Source organism: Brassica rapa, chromosome A08, assembly GCF_000309985.2.
Source record: "Brassica rapa cultivar Chiifu-401-42 chromosome A08, CAAS_Brap_v3.01, whole genome shotgun sequence".
NCBI classification, from domain to species: domain Eukaryota; kingdom Viridiplantae; phylum Streptophyta; class Magnoliopsida; order Brassicales; family Brassicaceae; genus Brassica; species Brassica rapa.
The window spans coordinates 6,948,432-6,967,947 of record NC_024802.2 but is presented as its reverse complement, the minus strand read 5'-3'; the positions used below and the strand labels follow the sequence as shown (position 1 = coordinate 6,967,947).

The following is a 19,516-nucleotide window of genomic DNA, read 5'->3' as shown; positions in this document are numbered from 1 at the left end:
ATAATGTGTCTTTTATAAATATGTAGTATATAAAATTTTTGTATTATACGTATAAAATGTGGTATTATACAGATAAAAGTATAAAAAAATTCTTTTTCGTATAATCTCTGATTTTTTTCCAATTTTTCAATAAATCGCTAGGCCTGTATATGTCGTACGCATAGCGCCTAGCGAGTTTCCGAACAAGGGATATAATGTATGTGTATTTTGACACTGACAGAAACGATGTCGTTTCAGCGTAAGTAGAGAAGACGGCAAACGCGAACGTGTTTACGACTAGGTAAACCGTAAACGCTTCTCCGTCCGACGGTGACGAAACCAAAGGAAAAAAAAAACAACTCAATCCATCTCTCTCTCTCTCTTCGAACGCATCGTCGGAAGAATTTCGCCTCCGAACGTTTCGCTCGTCTGATTTATCTCCGGGCACAATCGTCTTGTTTTTTTTGAGCCGAGTAAGGATTCGAACTGAATCTGGGAATCTCAATCCCCAGAAATGGCGGGGATCCTGAATAAATTGCGGAATCTGGATGCTTATCCAAAGATCAACGAGGACTTTTACAGCCGTACGTTATCCGGCGGCGTTATCACCCTCGTCTCCTCCGTTGTTATGTTCCTTCTCTTCTTCTCCGAGCTACGTACGTGAGATCTGAATTGCTTGATATTTCTACCTAGTTTAGTTTCGGTTTTGAGTTTCTGTTTGTTTGTTTGTTTAGGATTATATCTTCATAGCGTTACCGAGACGAAGCTCGTGGTGGATACTTCTAGAGGAGAGACGTTACGCATCAATGTAATCTTGTCTTTTTTTTCTTAAGGCATGTTTTGTTTTTTTTTCTTCAGATCGATCTCTCAAATGTGCTCTTTGATATGGCAGTTTGATATGACTTTTCCTGCTCTAGCATGTTCCATTCTAAGTGTTGATGCTATGGATATTAGTGGAGAGCTGCATCTTGACGTGGTATGTGACATTTTCTTGTATATATGCTTGTCAATTTTGTGGCTAATCTGTTTTTTTTTTCCCCTTTGGATAAACAGAAACATGATGTCGTTAAGAGAAGACTAGATTCTCATGGTAACATTATAGAATCAAGACAGGACGGTATAGGCGCTGCTAAGGTTTGTTTTTCTTTAGTGTAATTTGAAGAATGCGCTTGTCATTATGTTCTCTGGGATTTTTTAGTCATCACACTAGGATAAAAGCATTAGCTGAAAGCAGCTTTTTTGGGGAGCTTGTAAAGTCTCTTACTTTTTTTTTGTGATTGTGCAGATTGAGAAGCCACTGCAGAAACATGGTGGTAGGCTGGAACATAATGAGACTTACTGTGGTTCTTGCTATGGTGCTGAAGCGGTAATTTTGCTATTCTTCTCTCTCTTTTCTGTCATGTTCATATTCTGATTACCCTTGTTGTTTAGTGATAGTCAAGTGATCATAGTCGATCAGACAAACACAGATGTTATAGTGGCTTTCCTCTATCGTTCAGCTTTCATATGTTGTTTTTTTTCTTGTAGGAAGAGCATGACTGCTGCAATTCATGTGAGGATGTTCGTGAAGCATATAGAAAAAAAGGCTGGGGTGTTACAAATCCAGATTTGATTGATCAGGTGAATTGCTGAGAGATATGTTGCTCACCTTTTAAATTCCTGGCAACTGTGTGTGTTTTCATTACGTATTTGCATGTGTGTGTTTTTTTTCATTTCATTTTTTCTTCATCTTTCTCTATGTTGGAGCCTCAGTAGTTTGTGTACGGTCCGTTTATTTGGTATTCTGTGGGTTTATTGTTTCTAATTGTGAGCTTAGATCTGTTTCGCTTGTCTGTTTATGATCAGTGTAAACGAGAAGGTTTCTTACAAAGAGTAAAGGATGAAGAAGGTGAAGGATGTAATATCTATGGGTTCTTGGAGGTGAATAAAGTGGCGGGAAACTTCCACTTTGCTCCCGGGAAAAGCTTTCATCAGGGGGGCGTTCACGTTCATGATCTTCTTGCTTTTCAGAAAGACAGTTTTAACGTAAGAAATCACTTGTCCTACTGGTTTCATTTCGTTTTTATAATTCAATCGATGCGTCCTAATAATCTATTCAAACTCCGTTTTAGATAAGTCACAAGATCAATCGACTGACTTTTGGGGACTACTTTCCTGGTGTCGTGAACCCTCTTGACAAGTAATGACAATTGTGGTCTAATTCTGTCGCACACACGGTTTATATTTTCATGTTCTTTAAGCTACTTGACGTTTGCAGAGTCCAGTGGAGTCAAGACACACCCAATGCTATGTACCAATATTTTATCAAGGTTTGTTCTGCGACAACCAGTTGAAGTATGTCTTTAAAAGTACCTTTGTTTAATCTATTCTGCTTCGTCTGCTTTGAAAAGGTTGTACCAACAGTATACACAGATATCAGTGGACACACAATTCAATCAAATCAGGTAAGCGCGAGGCTCTTTAACTGTTCAATTATAATCTATTTATTCTCATCCTTTTTATGATATTAACTTCAAGTAAAATGGCACAGTTCTCAGTGACCGAACATGTTAAGAGCTCAGAAGCAGGTCAACTGCAATCCTTACCAGGAGTTTTCTTCTTCTATGATCTCTCTCCAATCAAGGTTAGAGTGTGTGTTTCGAAGAGGGAAAAATAGAAGAAATATTTAGAGTCCTAATCTAAAATTTGTTGAATTGCCAGGTAACCTTCACAGAGGAGCATATATCGTTCTTGCACTTCTTGACTAATGTCTGTGCCATAGTTGGAGGTGATGTATCTATTACCTATATAGCCCCATAAGAACTCTCTTTGTTGCCTGCTTTGGCTGCTCTGCATTAAAATTCAAAAAATGGCAGGTGTTTTCACGGTGTCTGGGATAATAGATGCGTTTATATATCATGGTCAAAAAGCAATCAAGAAGAAGATGGAAATTGGTAAATTTAGCTGATGCTTTTAATCATGTTGTGGTTTCACTTTTTGTTCAAATGGGGTTGGTCTCTCTTATTCGTTTTGCGACGTTAATCTATTCATTTGAGGCTTAATGAAAGTTGAACAATAGAATATTCACCCTAATGAACTCAAATCAAATCAACTTGTCAGCCAATTTATTTTGTTGATAAAATATTTGCCACGCGGAGAGGGTTTAAAGTTTTCACTTGCCGGACTTTCTGTTGTTGTAAATGATAGAATGCCACTAATCATTGTTGTTGTAAATGATAGAATGCCACTAATCATTGGACTGTGTAGAATGTTCTCTCTACTTTAGTCTTCTAAGACCATCTACATTGGTTAGTATATTCAGCACCTTACTTTTTAACACTCCACATCACTTGTTAATATTCACATTATTTAAGTTACTACAAAGTTCAAACAAGCATGAAAAATCTTTTCTGGTGAAGATAATTTTTGAAAAATCATCGTTTTACTGTCTCACAAGCGAGCGATGCAGAAAATTTATCTAGTCTAGTTAATGTATCATAACTTCATAAGTGATTCGGTTTCTATAATGCTACCAAAATACTGAAACGGGACTGGGCAATCATTCAGTCACTTTCTTCTTTCTGTTTTTCTTTTTTTTATAACACTGAAAATAACCTTACAACGCGAGCTTAGCTCGATATTGTCTCATAACCACAACACTGAGATGAAACAAAAAGAAACAAATAACAGAAGGAAAGAAGATAAAAAGATGTCAGTAGACACCGGAGAAGGTAAGAGAAACATATGATCTTGGGAGGATCTTTCTTTGGTGATAGATTTCTTTGGTGATAGGTTTCACCCCTTACCCTAGTTGGATTGAGCTTCCAAAGATAACAAATGGTGCAGCCAAACCGGTTCATTGTGAGCAATGTATGACTGACTAGTGACATGATTGACTGGTGACGTCTATCACGCGTAACGCTCACTGCAATGGCATTTGCAGCCTCGTTTCGTTTTGGTAATGCATAGTCAAGACTCCATATCTCGATCCTAGTGAGCTGGTTATTGATCATCCCCACAATACTTCTGAACCCTGGAAATTGAGCTTGGTTACAGAGAACCTCTCGTATCTGTTCAGAGGACGCTTCGAAGATAAACTTTCTTTGATGAGTGTTTTTCATGCATTTCACAGCCCAGTGTAGTGCCCAGAGATCCGCTTCAGTCTTGGATCTCATGAAGGAATATGACCTTCGAAGCCGCTTCAGTCATTGGTTTCACAGCCCAGTGTAGTGCATGATTGTTCTAGCTTTATCATCACGTAAGATCCATGAATCCCCACTCGGTTGCCTCGAACTTATCCATGATGAGCCTATATTGCACTTCAGATATCCCCCGGTTGGCTTTATCCATCCTATAGGCTTTGACTCCCCCTCTTCAAGAGGCCACCAAAGTTCTCAGTAAGGTTCAGGGTGTTCTGCCAAGAGTACGCTTCCTCAAAAGCTTTGGCAGCAATGGTGTGAGCCGATATAGATTTATTTTCAAACGCCAAAGCGTTCCTCGCCTTCCATAGCTCCCAAACTAACCATGGGAAAAGATTCCGCGTTTTAAGAGGTACGTACAAAGTTTAAGAACACTGAATTCCTTGAGAAGCCCGAAGTTGGAAAAGGCACGTTAGCTAGTTCCCAAACTTCATGTGCTTTGTCACACCCATACAATACATGGCAAATGCTTTCAGCTGCTTGATTACAACAGAGTCACGTAGTGTTCTGATAGAGTTTAGATATCTCTAACTCTCAGACTCTTCTTATTGATCACTCCAACACCAAGTACAAGCTAGAACAGAGATTACAAGATGATAAACGAACAGCTTTGAGCTTGACTCCGGCTAGGCTCTCATGGCGAGCTTCACCTTCGTCACCGATCTCATGGCGATCGGGTCAAGATGACTCATGGCGTCAATCTACAGCAACATCAAAGCATAAAGAACGAATGAAGAAGGAGAACTCTATTTATATCTCAGTCTCTATCGTGAGTCTTCTTCTAACGGCAAACCTGCCAAACCATCCAGAGAGTTTGCTCTATTCCTTTCCCACGTCAGCATCTGATATTAGATGTCTATCAATACTCCCCTCAACCAAAACAAGCTTGCCCTCAAGCTTGTATGAAAAGAAACCACCATCTTATGCATTCATAAACTGACGTGCAGCTCCATTGAGAAAGTCTATATGCCTTTAACGTTCCCGCTTCAATCTCTATACATTTTTTTTTGCCACTCTTATACGCCAACCATCTCAGAAGGACAAGTGGAATCATCCTTACTTCTCCAGCGATGCCAAACAAAGCAAGAACACCTCCACAGACTAAGCAAAACATGTAATGGCAGAGCTTGCGTGTGCTTTATTCTAGCTTTATATTTGAACATCCATGTCTTGGGACACTTCTTCCACGTATGCCTTTGTTGTACGAGAACTTGTTGTAACTGACTCTTGATGTATATCCACCACTTGCATCTTTTATCATTCAGTAGATGCTTCACAACTTGTAACAGATAATGTGTAATTCGTACTTCTTTTTCCCACAGTTGGCTAACGCACCAAATCACCTCAACCTCTATCAGCCCACACACTCTTATTCTCGTATATACTCCATCCCTCAAAGACAAGCTTGCCCACAAGCTTGGACTGATTAACATGATAGAAAAACTTTCATGAGAAGACCCCATTTGACCAAACTGAAGCAGATTTAAACCTCCATTTATGCTTCACTTGAAACTTGCCATCCTTTAAAGCAAACTGTTTCAGTTCCTTGACCGGTTGAATCAATCTCATTTTACATATCACTCGTGATGTATGTGTGTGTCTCAGTCTGCTCCTATACACTGCATTGTCCCCTTCCTGCAAATTCTTATTGTTGAATGCCACGACAAGCAAATAAAGACAACAGTTCCATTTGACATTCCGTATAGCTGCCTCATTAATCAACGTCCTCCAAATCCCAAACCAGACACCTGCAACCTTCATCCATCTCGTATTCATAGTCTCTTCCCCCATAATATCTACTCTGCTCATGAGCTTAAACTTCTTTTCTGTGAATTTGAAACGCTGTCCTGGAACTCTCTGCGAGAACTTCCTTTTTTTTAACTTGAATTTCCAAGTTTTGCGGCACTTCTGTTGGTTTCCACGACCTTGCCTTGATACATCAGTCCACTGCTGATTCATCTGCAGCATTGCTTCAGTCTGAGCAATATAATACGCATCATAGGCATGCTCTACTGCAGGCTTCAAAAACTCTGACCAACAGTGAGGCCTTTCTGCAGTTGCTTTAAACTTCATAGACAAAACAGGGTCAAGGAAGCAGCTTGGATGCCTCAAAGAAGACTCCTGCACCCCAGATTTTTCCTCGAGTTCTTCCATAGATGATGAATTCGACACCTGCAATTCATTCTCCACAGACAAATCATTCAGCACCAAATTATCAGCAGAGTCTTGCAACTCAATCTCGTGGTCAATCTCTCCAAATGAATCTTTCTTGAGTAAAATTTCTGGAGAAGAACTACTCCAGCCGAGACAGTCATCCAATCTCACTGTAACTTCTACCACAGGTGGTAACACTATCTCCTTATTTGGTTCTTCCGCTTGAACAGTCTCAGAACTTGATTCTTGAACAGCAATAGGAAATGAATCTTGCTTCAGCATCAATTCTGGTGACGAGCAACTATTAACAAGACGACCACTAGGACTCACAGACAATCCATCCACCGATGATAAAGTCATCTGCTGCACCATATCTGTCTGAGTCTGAGACATCTCTACAATTTTGTCAACTATTTTCTCCTCAGTTGCTTCTGTACCTGATGGATTTGGCTTCTGCGGTTCGTACTGTGTAAAAGAATCACTCAACGCCACAAGGTCAGTAGATCATACTTCACTTCCAAAATCTGCTATGTGATCAAATACAGAAAGTGAACCCTTCTTAATCACAATTTCTGTATTTTCTGTCACAATTTTATCCTCAGAATCTTCCATAAGTAATGAGTTTGTCTCCTGCTCTACTTCCATCTCATCAACAGAATTCTCGTTTGAGCCTGCATCCTCTCCCAAATTCACTTCTACTGCAGAACCACTCATATCCAGAGAATTGACGTTATGATGTATTGTAAGCTTCATTTTCGCATCATCTTGGATCGTTTCAGACTTTCTCCATGGTTTCTTCTTCCGATCATAATCATCCATCCAACGCTTCATTTTCTGCTCAGATTCTATTTGCAACCTAACTTTATCAGGATCATCTTTCTCCCCAAACACCAACAACAAAGCGTATTTCATCTCATGCCAGCTCTTAAAAGGAGATATCCTCTCTAACCTTTTAACATACTCTTTGGCTGTACCATCCATGAATAGCTTAGCCCAAGATAACTTGTCAAGCTCTAAATTTTTAAAGAGAGAGAATCCAAACTCCATATATGCTATCCATGGCCGCAAATCACCTGAAACGCCACTGAAAACCGTAACTTTCTCAGAACTCATCGTCACGCTCCGATTTCACAGTTGCGTCTGATCGATCGGAGTACACCGTCGCAATCACACGATCCGAGCTCACCGTCACCTCGCAGCAATCGAACGGCTCACCAACACACCAATTGCTTGTAAAATCACGAATCAACTCTCGTCACCAACAAAATTGTATTATTGATCGAGGACGAACTCTCCGATCAAATTGCTTCACCGCTCCGTCAACTCTGTCGCACCACTTAGTTTGATCCGATCACTTCGTCTTCGCCGCTCCTTCACACAATCGCAGCACCGCGTTGAATCCGAACCAGTATCACCGCACCAATGATAGAGTTTAGATATCTCTAACTCTCAGACTCTTCTTATTGATCACTCCAACACCAAGTACAAGCTAGAACAGAGATTACAAGATGATAAACGAACAGCTTTGAGCTTGACTCCGGCTAGGCTCTCATGGCGAGCTTCACCTTCGTCACCCATCTCATGGCGATCGGGTCAAGATGACTCATGGCGTCAATCTACAGCAACATCAAAGCATAAAGAACGAATGAAGAAGGAGAACTCTATTTATATCTCAGTCTCTATCGTGAGTCTTCTTCTAACGGCAAACCTGCCAAACCATCCAGAGAGTTTGCTCTATTCCTTTCCCACGTCAGCATCTGATATTAGATGTCTATCATGTTCATCTGAATACCACGAGTGATCAAGCGTTCTTTTACCGCTAGAGCACCAGAAAGAGCTCTCCAAATGAAGTGTTTGCTTTCTGGTGGTGCTTTAATTTTCCAGATATTCCTCCAAAGTTGCCTCTCAATAAGAGGTAAGGCTCTAGTCTGTGGATGTTTGAAATCGACCAAAGCTTCCAACAACTTATAACCACTCTGAGTAGGGTAATCACCTCTCTTAGTAAATCCCCACCGTATTGAATCCTCCTGATTCACGCATGGTCTTATCATCATTATCCTCTCGACATCCTCTGGTGTAAAAGTCTGAAACAGCAAGTTCTGGTTCCACATGCTTGTACCTTCAATGAGTAAGTCGGACACGTTGAGAGCCAGATTCATAGTGATGCTTTCCTTGTACATAGGTGGTCTTGGGATTGTATCAATGATCCATTTTTCACCCCACACGTTAGAGCTAGTTCCATTGCCTATGTTCGTAACCAGACCTTGTGTTAGAAGCTCTCTACCATGCATAATGTTCCTCCAAGCAAAGGAGGGTCGTGAGCCTTTACCACAGTCTAAGAAAGTCCCTCTTTTCAAATATTTCCCTTTGAGTACTCTTGAAACTAGCGAGTTAGGGTTGCTCCAGATTCTCCATGCCTGTTTACCTAAGAGCGCTTGGTTGAATCTTCCAATATCATGAAAGCCAAGCCTCTTTGCTCTTTAGGTCTACACAACTTTTGCCATGCCACCCATGGGATCTTCCGTTTTTTTACCTCCACTATTCCACCAGTATCAACAATAGCACTTGTGATCCTTGCACAGAGGTCTTTACGGAGCTTAAATACCGACATAGCATACACCGGAAAGGCCAAAGCAACAGATTTCAGCAATACCTCTTTTGCACCTAGAGATAGTCTTTGAGTACCATCCTTGGAGCCTACCTTCAAGCTTTTCTTTTATAAAGTTGAGAAGGTTTTTTTTGGAGCCCTGGAAACATTCCGGTAGTCCCAAATACGTACCTTCACCACCTTCTCTATCTATGCCCAAAGCCAGTTTGATGTCAGCTTTAGTTTGATCTTCGATTCTACTCCCGAAGATAATCAATGACTTTGTTTGATTAATAAGCTGTCCTGACGCGTCTCCATATAGCTTCAAACATCTGGTTATTTCGTCACTCTCAATGACAGAAGCATCACACAGTAACAGGCTGTCGTCTGCAAACAACAAATGATGAACTGGAGGGCTTGTCGCTGCAAGTTTGACGCCATGAAGTTTTCCTTTAGCTCAGAAACATTCAGTACATGCACAAGGGCTTATGCGCATATTATAAATAAGAAAAAGGATAGAGGGTCCCCTTGCCTTATCCCTCTCTCGGGTTTGATAAAACCATGTGATCTACCATTGAGCAAAATACAGAGAAAGAGACTGCTTATGCAAGACATCGTCCAACTGATCCATCTTCTATCGAATCCCATCTTCTCAAGTAATACCTCAAGGAAATTCTATTCAACACGGTTGTATGCTTTAGGCATGTCCGTTTTGACAGCCATACTTTGACGTCCGATCGTGTCATTTTTTCTCAAACCATGCACGAGCTCATGCACTATTATCACATTGTCATGCGCTATGATCACATCTTTTCCATCGAGTTCATTCTGCAGTCTCTCTATCTGCGTTTTGGAGTTACAGTCACTAGCCTTATTGAGTTTAGCTAGCTCTGTCCTACAACGCGCAATACGCTCCAGTACCGTTAGATTCAGGGAGTCATTCTCAGCCTCCCATCCCCGAACTATGGCTTCCTCTACACCTCTCTTTCCATACATCCGTTTGTCAAAGTAAAAACGTCCTCTCTTCAAGCTCTCTGGTTCCAGAGCAAACTCTATTCTTAGAGGGCGATGATTTGATGACCACGTGCTCATATATTCTGTTGATGATTGAGGAAAGAGACGGAGCCATTCATCATTGCCAATGCCACAATCCAGGCGACACTGTATCCAAACATGGTCCCTCTTTCGAGACCATGACAAGGTATTGCCCGTGGATCTCATCTCCTTGATTTTACAAGCTTCAGCCATATTTAGGAAGTCCCAAAAAGTGGGTTCTTCCCTTGTTACACCACCTAACTTCTCATCATTGTGCATCAATACGATTAAAAGATGATCATTCCCAAATTATACCCTTAATAAAAATTACAATTTTCTCAAAAATACCCTTATTTTTACAAGGAATTAATAAAATTCATTAATGGCATTTAAGTTTTTTGTTTTGGTCTTACAGCTACACCTAAATTGATTTATAAATAATAGGTCTATATATATAAACGATATGCTAACTTTAAATAATATAAATATTCTAAGTATAAATATATTATAATTAACAAACACTATTATTTTCATAAATCTATGTATCAATATTCAAAATAGATAATTCGAATATTATGCAGATTTTCAATACAAACCAAAACTCTATATCCTACACCATATATCTTGAATATCATTTTTCCGTGTATAATGTTATTTGTACATAATATTGATATAGAAATTACGAGCGTTTAAGAATATTTTAAAAATTATCTTAAAACAAATTTTTAAATCTAAAATAGAAATTCAAACTTATAATAGGTTATTATTAATAACGAAAATAAACTAATATTATCATATCAATAAGATTTTTTTTATTATCATTTTTTTTTATTTAGATAACATAATAAAATTTCATAATATTCTAAAGAATCACAAATTTATGTTATACAAAAAAATATATGAGTAATTTAATAAATATTTGTTTTTTAAAATACTATCATATATTTTACGTTTTTATCGAATCAATGGTATTAGATCGTGGGTAATAGTGAGTTTTTAGGGTTTTTACCGGGTTCTATCAGATTTTAATTAACGAATTTTTTCTATAAATTTGAACCGGATTATGTACAATGTATCAGGTCTATAGGTTCAACCACGAATCTAGGTCGGATATGAAAACAATTATTATAGAACAACTACCATATTTCAAACAAATACCATATTTTGAAGAGAAAAAAAAAACAAATGATAAAAACTTAAAAACTCAATTGTTATGGTTCGAAACAATAATAATGGTAGTTTGTAAATCAGTTTTCGATCAATAGATAAAAAGCAAACCCGTGCTTCCTAAGCGCGAGTCAAAATCTAGACAGTTCATTAAAGTCGCCCACGAACACCCAAGCTCCATCTCTATGCACCCTAATATCCGAGAACTTGTCCCAAACTTCTCAGCTCCTACCTCTCACCGGGTCCCCATAGACACATGAGAGAAAAAAAAATACCAATGAACCAATTGTGACTTTCAGATCAATTATCATTTTATCACTGTAAAGGATATCAACTCCATAACTACTTTTCCACATCAACACTAAGCCTCCACAACGCCCAATAGGCTCAACAGTATGTAGATTATCGTAACACAAACTTAACTTTAAAACCTACATATAAGACAACTTTTGCTTTCTCTTCATACGAAACATAAAATCCGGGAAATCTGACGACGAAAATCCCGGATACGTTGAACTGTCTCAGTGCGTCCAGCTCCTCGACAGTTCCAGCTCAGTATGCTCATTGGGATGGCAGCGGTTTCAAACTGGAAGCAAGCAAAATTCTTTGTTTGTGTTTGTTTTCTTTGATCCCTCTCCTGAGATCTCCCCTGCACTCCTCTTGCTACTATCCTCTGATTTACGTTTTCCTGACCCGTCTCCATGTTGAGAAAAAACCTGCTCTCCAGCGTCAATAGCAGGTACACTTTTGTTTGGTCTCACTCTTAGAACCCATGCCAGTGGTCTTTTCCGATCATTCCTTCTTGATCTCGGGTTATCGTTAAATACAAATGGAGTATTGTTCCCTAATCTGAAAACCGTCGAACCCTTAATTTGGAAGGATGATGTAACACTCTGAACCTCAAGCTGCTCAGCTCTTTCATCTCTTCGACGAGAGGCTGCAGGCGCAGACACAACATGTTTTGTGCAATGGACATTACTCTCGCTAGAGCTATCTTCATGATGCTCATAACCAAGCACCAAGCCTTTATCTTTGTGTAGGTCATGTGATATTCTGATCGGCAGACCATTATCTTCAGTAGTTGCATTTTCAATAGATTGTTGGACACGCAATATCCTGGCTCTTCTCTCGGTCTCATCAGCATGCGATATGTACTGCATGGCTGCTTGCCTATCTTCTCTAGAGAGCTCGGGGAACATTGTTAGAAATCTTGGGGACGCTTCTATAGCTGCCATCCTTGTCGGGTTTTGTGGTATAATCCGTGCATTTCCCTCCTTTGATGATTCACCTCTGTTATGCTGGATCATTCTCATGTAAGGACACCAAGTTTTTACGTGTGTAAGACGCATACAGGAGAAGCATATTCTGTGGATCTTCTTGTACTAATATCTGATAACAACCACCTCCTCTTGAGATATTATTAGGTTCTTAGCCTCAACAGCTGGCTTCTCCACATTGAAGCATATCTTGGCTATGTAATCTGTTGTTTGCGACACTTTCGGATCATAAGCCAGTTCCTCCACCGGGCCTATTTTCCTGGCAAGGGTGTACATTGTCTCTGATGTGATTTAGTTCACAGGTATGTTCCTGATTCTGATCCAACATCCAATGTCGTAAGGAAAGAAGTTCGCGGATTAGGAGTCCATCTTTCGAGAAGCATCATCCAGTGGTTGTAAGACCATGGCCGGTACTTCAACACAGTTAACAGATTTTCTTCACGTTGGAATATGAACTGGAATCTGTCCCTAGATAGGTTTATTCCTCTCTACCTACCATACAGTCTCCATGCCGTTGGCATGTAGTTGATCATCTTTGCCATTGGTTGGCACTCCGGGTTTAAAAGTCTCCCTATCAAACTGTTAGCGTTTGAGTCGAAAACTCTGAATTTTGGGTCGTCTGATTTGGATATTTACAAATTTTGGTTTGAATTTGGTTTGGATTTTGTACGAATCAATGTCGATTCAGTTTGGATTCGAGTTCGGATACCCATTTTAATTATGTATTTTTTTTAACAAATATCAAAATATACTTAAGTCCTCAAAATCCGAAATAAATATAAAGTAAAACATAAAAATTTGAATAGTGTAAGACTAAATACCAAAATTTACATAAGAAAATAATTCAATTTATATATTTGGATGGAGAACAAATAGTATTTTCAGTAATTTTGAACAATTTTTTATTATTTTTAGATATTTACTTATGACTACTTTGATAACGTTTAGATATTTTCATATTTTTGAATATATAATATACATATAATTAGTAATAAATAATATATTTAAGTATATAATTGTGATTTTAAGATTTTGGTATCCAAAATATTTCAGTTTGGATCGGATTCGGGTCTGGTTACTTGGATATTAAAAGTTTTAGATCCATCTGAGTGCTTAATCAATTTTTATTTATGTTTAGTAGTACTTTCAAATCAAGTTCGGTTTGGTTCTTCAGATCCAAATTTTTACCCGGACTTACTTTCTTCTAGTAATATAAAGCAAAATAAAATAAATGCAAAAAAAATATTTTGGACTTATTTAACATACATAATTACTGGACCATACTTTAAGAATACCAATAAAATGGTTGAGTGTCCTATCAATATTGTTGGGCATGTTGCAAAATTGACGTAGTCTATAACCAATAACCTGTAATTTATATAAAAAAGTATTGGTAAATATAATAAAACATGACACAATCGAGTGAAATAGGGTTAGGGTTTTGTCGAATATAATGTGATCTCTCTACTCCGCAAATGAACTCTGTTTTTCAATCGGTTTCGCGAATTTTATGTTCTTTTAAAGCTTTCTGATTTCGGTTTTTTCTAACAATTTGATTATGTTTCTAATTCTTGGTATGATATGAAAACTCTTTAAAGAAAAACAATATTCGGCTAAACTAAAATCCGACTTTGTGTGTGGTGTTTTTCACTTCAGTTTCGTTAATTTATAACCAATCACAATTATTTGTTATCTTCGTGTGCAAAAGCTTCAATCATGGCGAAATTCGGCAACATATGTAACTTTCAAGTTCTAAAAACATTCTCATTCCACCATTTGAGTTGGTACGAATCTTAATAATTTTGTAATTTCTTTCTTTCAACAATGATATTATTCAGTAGTTGCACTAAGGAAACTTCAATTCACTAATAAAAGTTTAAAAATACATGAGCTGATTGAAAAATGTAGTGTGTGAACACATTATAAATTGTCTACGGCGGAGTAAAGAAAATTAGTGTATGAACACATTAATTTTAAAATAATTGTGAGGCTATCACGTCAGAATTCTAATTTTTAAATGATTGTGAGAATGCCACGTGTCAATTAGTGTGTAAAAGTATTTATTACAAATTCTTCACTTTTAATGTATAGGGAATATGTGCTATATTATAAATGTTTATCCATAAATTAGCTCATTTTTATTGCATATAAATAAAACTAATTGTGTTTTCCGCGTATTTGGACGTAATCATCTTACATATATTTATTAATATATGCAGTAAGAAAGTGAATTTTAGCCTCTTTTAACCTTTTCACCGCTTTAAACGAGGAACATGCATAAACTTGAAAAAAACTTTTAAATGAAACATGACGATTATACTGAACTAAAAAGGTTCAAAAGAGCTCACAACTTCAGAAACAAATTCACATCATTGTTCAAAACTGTAAAAAAGAGAGAGAACACAGAATTCATTCTTCTCTCCGTTTTCAAGGTTGTTAAACACTTCTTTGAAACCTACATTCTTAGTCTTCCTCTGAGGCTTCCTATCTTTGTCCACAATAAGAATTTTCAATCCTTTCTATTCGTAAATGATTGGATGGATCCTCACAGTTTCATCTGCAAGTATCATTTCTAAGGATTCCCCTCCAAACTTTGATTGTTGCCTCCACTAATGAAATGCTTTTGCATGAATTCGCCATTCTATTTTCCAGGGTTTGATATCACTAACTAAGTTTGTACCTTTTGGAGACATCACGTAAACAATGGAGAGTAAAGGTTTTGAATAATACAATGGTGCTGTAACTATGCGTATATATAGCGTGTAGGCTTGAGACGTTCTAGGGTTGTATTTGGAAGGGTTTAAGATATTACATAATCTTGTTGAAGCGGTTGAAGCATATTTGGTATAATTTTGTATCTAACCATATAAATTTGACGTATATTATTCCATTAAGATTTAGAAGATATATTAGAAAATTAATGTTCTTATCTTGATTGATTTAAAATTTGATATTATCTTGGTTTTAGTTTGCTACAAATTAGGAATTTGGGTTTTATCTACAATTTAAGTTGGAAAATATTGCTGGAAACTATTACTCAAAGATATTTACATTCAAATCCTGTTTTTTTGTATTTTGTTTTGTATTTAACCGTGGTTTATTGTTAATTAGGAGAACCGGTTTGATCTAGAGTATACCAAATCCATAAACCGATGTAAAAAAAAATTGTCTCCTTCACATAAGCCAGAAGACGAAACTGGGACAGACATGGTATAATGATTCCTTGTAGTATGATGATTTAATGTTATAAGATATTCTGTATAGTTGATTGGATAATTAAACATATAGACACAGACTAATATAGATTCGAAATTAGAAGTAATATATATAAAATGAGAAGGCACTGAGAGAGCAACTGACTCAGGAACAAACAATTTTGGGAAGGTGATCAGTTGAGAAAGAGAGGAGGTAATAGAGTAGATAAACTGGTGTATCATGTATGTCAAGAGTCTTTTACCTTTGACTGTTAAGAAAACGATGATTTTTGGTAACATTGTCGACGATGAACTTGCCTACCGATATTAAATTGCAGGCTTATTAGTTTTGTTGATGACGAACTTGTATCGAATGTAAAATGTATATTATACATGGCAAAGTATGTACTGTTTATCAGTTAACATATGACTAGATCTTGATCCGTGCGTCTGCACGGGTATTTGATTTTGTAAACGTTTAAAATTAAATACATACATTATTGTACTAATTAATTTAATATAACTGAGTTAGTTTTATTATTCTGAAAATTTAAACGATTTTGATTAATTTAATTTTTAATAAATCAATACTTTAATCTGATAATTTAATATATTTTATAGTTTTTTATGAATTGCAAAATTGACTTTTTGATTTAAAAGTAAGTAAATGATTGCATATCTTCTAAATTTATCAGGTAGCTAAATATTAGGCAATTTCGTAACAATATTTATGAAAATTACTATTTATAAGGTCAATGGCATTGAATAGTAATTATTGAGGAAAACTTAGGGTTAAAATTTATTTGTACTTCACTTTTAATAGTTTAGATAGATTAGATAGATACAAAATTCAGTTGACTGCATTAAAAAAAATTTAAATAATCAACCACATACTTCCGATTCATTATATATATCATGATTAAGAAAGACTGCAATTATCAAAGAATTGTTACTCATCTTAGTATCGTTTTCATGTATCTATTGGTTTTTTGGTTTTGTAGCATGATGTATGTTAAAATGTATCGATCAAGCTAAGATTTTTTTTTTTTATAACTTTCATCTTTTTATTAATACAAATTCGAAGATACATAGTCTTTATGCAAGTAATGTGTTGCAAATCTTGGAATATAATCCTAAAGGTATTATCGTATACCAATAATTTAGTACTTTCCTAATCAATAACATTCCATAAATTGTATTTTCCTAATCAATAACATTCCATAAATTTCGTAAACCCATAACTAACGCAATGACAATTAACTGCACTAAATAAAACTGATAAATTCATTTTTTTCCTAAACTCAAAAACCTTCCATAATTGTTCAGCATTTCAACGCAGTCATCATAACGAAAAAGATATCATTAAACTAACAAAATCTGCACATTTTATTATCTAACTTGCAAATCACGTTTGGCTAATCTTTAAAACGAATATTTCGGTTAGTATGCTGATTTAATATATAAGGAATGTTTAGTCACTAATTCAAAACCGTATATATTATTTTTTGAATTCTTTAGAATCACAACTAACAAAATCTTTTCTTAAATTCTCCTATTTAACCTACCCTTTCGAAAGGGAACTATATATACCCCTACTCTATTGCGTCAAGAGAAAAGCATTGAACATCCTCAACCTAAACATGTCGTTAGCGACAACTTTTACTCTTCTCAAAAGTCAGACCTTTTAGTTTTATGTAGAGTTCTTTTTCTGATTAAGAGTTGTATTTGTGTTTTCTTGTATGTCTTAGAAAGACACAGAAGTTAAATGAATGACCAGTTTTTTGTGCAAGTATCAGATACCCACATGTTTGTTCTGGTGGAAGAATGCTTACTGGTTCGTATGCTTCAGAAAGATTGTTTTAATTTTTTTAAACAACATTTTTTCGTGGTTATCAAACAAACATTCGCTTAAATAAGATTCTTTTTCCTTTGTTTAGGACAAACATATTCATTCTCACAAAGTAATTTGAATCTATTTTATTTTTTTTGTTATATAAGACTATCATTAACATGTACCTAGAAATGCATCTCAGTCAAGTTGAAACCTTTTATTTATAGTTAAAGAAAGGTTCTTTCAATCTTCTAATTGATTCTAAATCGTTCTACATAGGTTTCACCATATGAATTACTTAAGATAAATAAGTAACTACTAACCGTGTTATGTTTCTATTGTTCGCAAGGTTGTTGTCTTCATTTGCAGGTGGATAGCTGGAAGTACTTGGTTCTCAGAACGATCCAGTATCATGCAAAACATTAAAAGGTCTAATATCATTATATGATTTGTATAAAAAGAAACAAAATTCGTTTTTTTTAACTAGCAGGCAATCACACGACATATTATGAAAGGTATCAATATTTAACAACTACTTACCATGTTTTTTTTGTCCCTTCACTTTGACTTTTGTAGAACTGATTCTCATATTTTTGTACTTCTCCCTTCCGTCTTGCTTTTTTGTATAGATCACTTCTGGCTACTCTTCCTCTCTTACTCCAGTAAGAGCAGTTTGTCGATACCTCTAAATAAGTCATTTCTGAAATCAATAAGCTATAAGAAAGTTGACCCTGACTTAGAATAGTATTCATCTAATACAACACTATCTGAACTTACCTTGCAGTGTAGATTCTGTGATTCCTCAGATCACGATACTTGGGTGTTCTAGCATTTAAACAGAGCTTCTGCAATCAAGTCATTCATCTTCGCCAGAACTTCTAAAAAGTCAATCATCGATTATCCTTGACGATTTGAATTACCTAATCAATATGTATGAAACAATTAGTACACAGATCTGAAAACGAAATCTCAAGCGCTTCAGAACAAATTATAAGACTAACGTTGAGAGATCACATGGATCCACTTACGGGACAATCTTTTTCGTTTCGTTAGGTGAGTCTTCGATTGAGATTAGGAGATTGTTTAAGGTTGATGAATTGAGATGAAGAAATACATCTCTGCCTCACCGACACAAAAAAATAAAAGAGACACCGAGGGGAAGATGAATGGTTAGGTAACATCGTGTTTCCCGGATAAAGAAGAAGAAATAGTTAGACTTCCAGATGGGTTTAGTTTAAAGGCAAGGCCCATTTATGTACTTTGTAAATTAGCTTAGCCATTTAATACTGAAGCTTATGTTAATAGGCTTATTCTAATGTATAATATTCATTTACTTATAAATCATCTTAATAATATGATCTTATAATAAGTTAATTGAGCTTCGGTGCATTAGACTATAATATATATCAAAATGGATTTAAAATAAGAGCTTCACCATTATAACAATTAATATATAATATATTCTATATATGTGTTAGTATATTTTATTTTTAATTTATATATTCCAAATTTTTACAAAGTACAAATTACATTCATATAAACAAACAACTAAAGAAATGAAATATATTAATCAAAAATAGCAACGTATAAATATATAAAATATTATGTGTAGACATGCACTACAAGAAAACACAAATTTTACGAGGGCAGTTTTCCTCGTTACTTCGTCGTAAAAGCAATGTTACGACGAATTAGCGAGGAAACCCGTTTCGTCGTTATACGTTTATCGTAACGCATATATCCTTGCTAATTCGTCGTAAGGTAGCGAGGAAATAATTTCGTCGTAAAAGCAAAGGAGGATATTTCGTCGTAAAGACCACGTAAAGATTCCACGTAAGGACGTCGCTAAGTTTCCTCGTAAATACCACGAAAAACTTTCCTCGTAAAACCCACGTAAATAAATACTCGTAAAATAAACGTAAATACCTTGACAGCTTTCCACATACAGAAAACGTAAAAACCTTGATAGATTTCCACGTTATTTCCTTGTAAATGTTTCCTCGTAAAAACCATGTTAAGCTTCCACGTAAAGAAGCCGCAAAATTAGCTACGAATTTACTTCGTTTCATTATTTTATAGAAATATAAAAAATTATAATTATAAATATAATTTAA

At 36.2% G+C, this 19,516-nt stretch overlaps 2 protein-coding genes across 9 annotated transcripts; one reads left to right on the top strand and one right to left on the bottom strand.

The window, feature by feature from the left end:
• The first annotated feature begins 242 nt into the window (after positions 1-242).
• LOC103833581 (endoplasmic reticulum-Golgi intermediate compartment protein 3) lies at positions 243-3,109 on the top strand. Its single transcript, XM_009109663.3, has 13 exons — positions 243-635; positions 714-787; positions 872-955; positions 1,033-1,113; positions 1,265-1,345; positions 1,507-1,599; positions 1,825-2,004; positions 2,091-2,158; positions 2,237-2,288; positions 2,370-2,423; positions 2,510-2,602; positions 2,680-2,746; positions 2,835-3,109. The coding sequence occupies exons 1-13, from the start codon at positions 494-496 to the stop codon at positions 2,924-2,926; spliced, it is 1,161 nt and encodes a 386-aa protein (XP_009107911.1). The 5' UTR covers positions 243-493; the 3' UTR covers positions 2,927-3,109.
• On the bottom strand, positions 2,460-18,780 carry LOC103827914. Of its 8 annotated transcripts, none has more exons than XR_004449924.1 (5): positions 18,431-18,624; positions 18,180-18,322; positions 17,943-18,102; positions 17,726-17,833; positions 2,460-2,808 (listed from the first exon to the last, which is right to left on the bottom strand). XR_004449924.1 is itself a non-coding variant. In XM_033276483.1 (5 exons), the coding sequence occupies exon 5, from the start codon at positions 6,702-6,704 to the stop codon at positions 5,604-5,606; it is 1,101 nt and encodes a 366-aa protein (XP_033132374.1). In that variant the 5' UTR covers positions 6,705-13,745; positions 17,726-17,833; positions 17,943-18,102; positions 18,180-18,322; positions 18,404-18,780; the 3' UTR covers positions 3,518-5,603. The 8 variants fall into 8 exon arrangements, 4 of the variants coding, with proteins under 4 accessions (XP_033132374.1, XP_033132376.1, XP_033132373.1 ...); XR_004449925.1 differs by having other exon boundaries at positions 2,460-2,803; XM_033276483.1 differs by lacking the exon at positions 2,460-2,808 and adding an exon at positions 3,518-13,745 and having other exon boundaries at positions 18,404-18,780.
• Between the last annotated feature and the right edge of the window lie 736 nt (positions 18,781-19,516).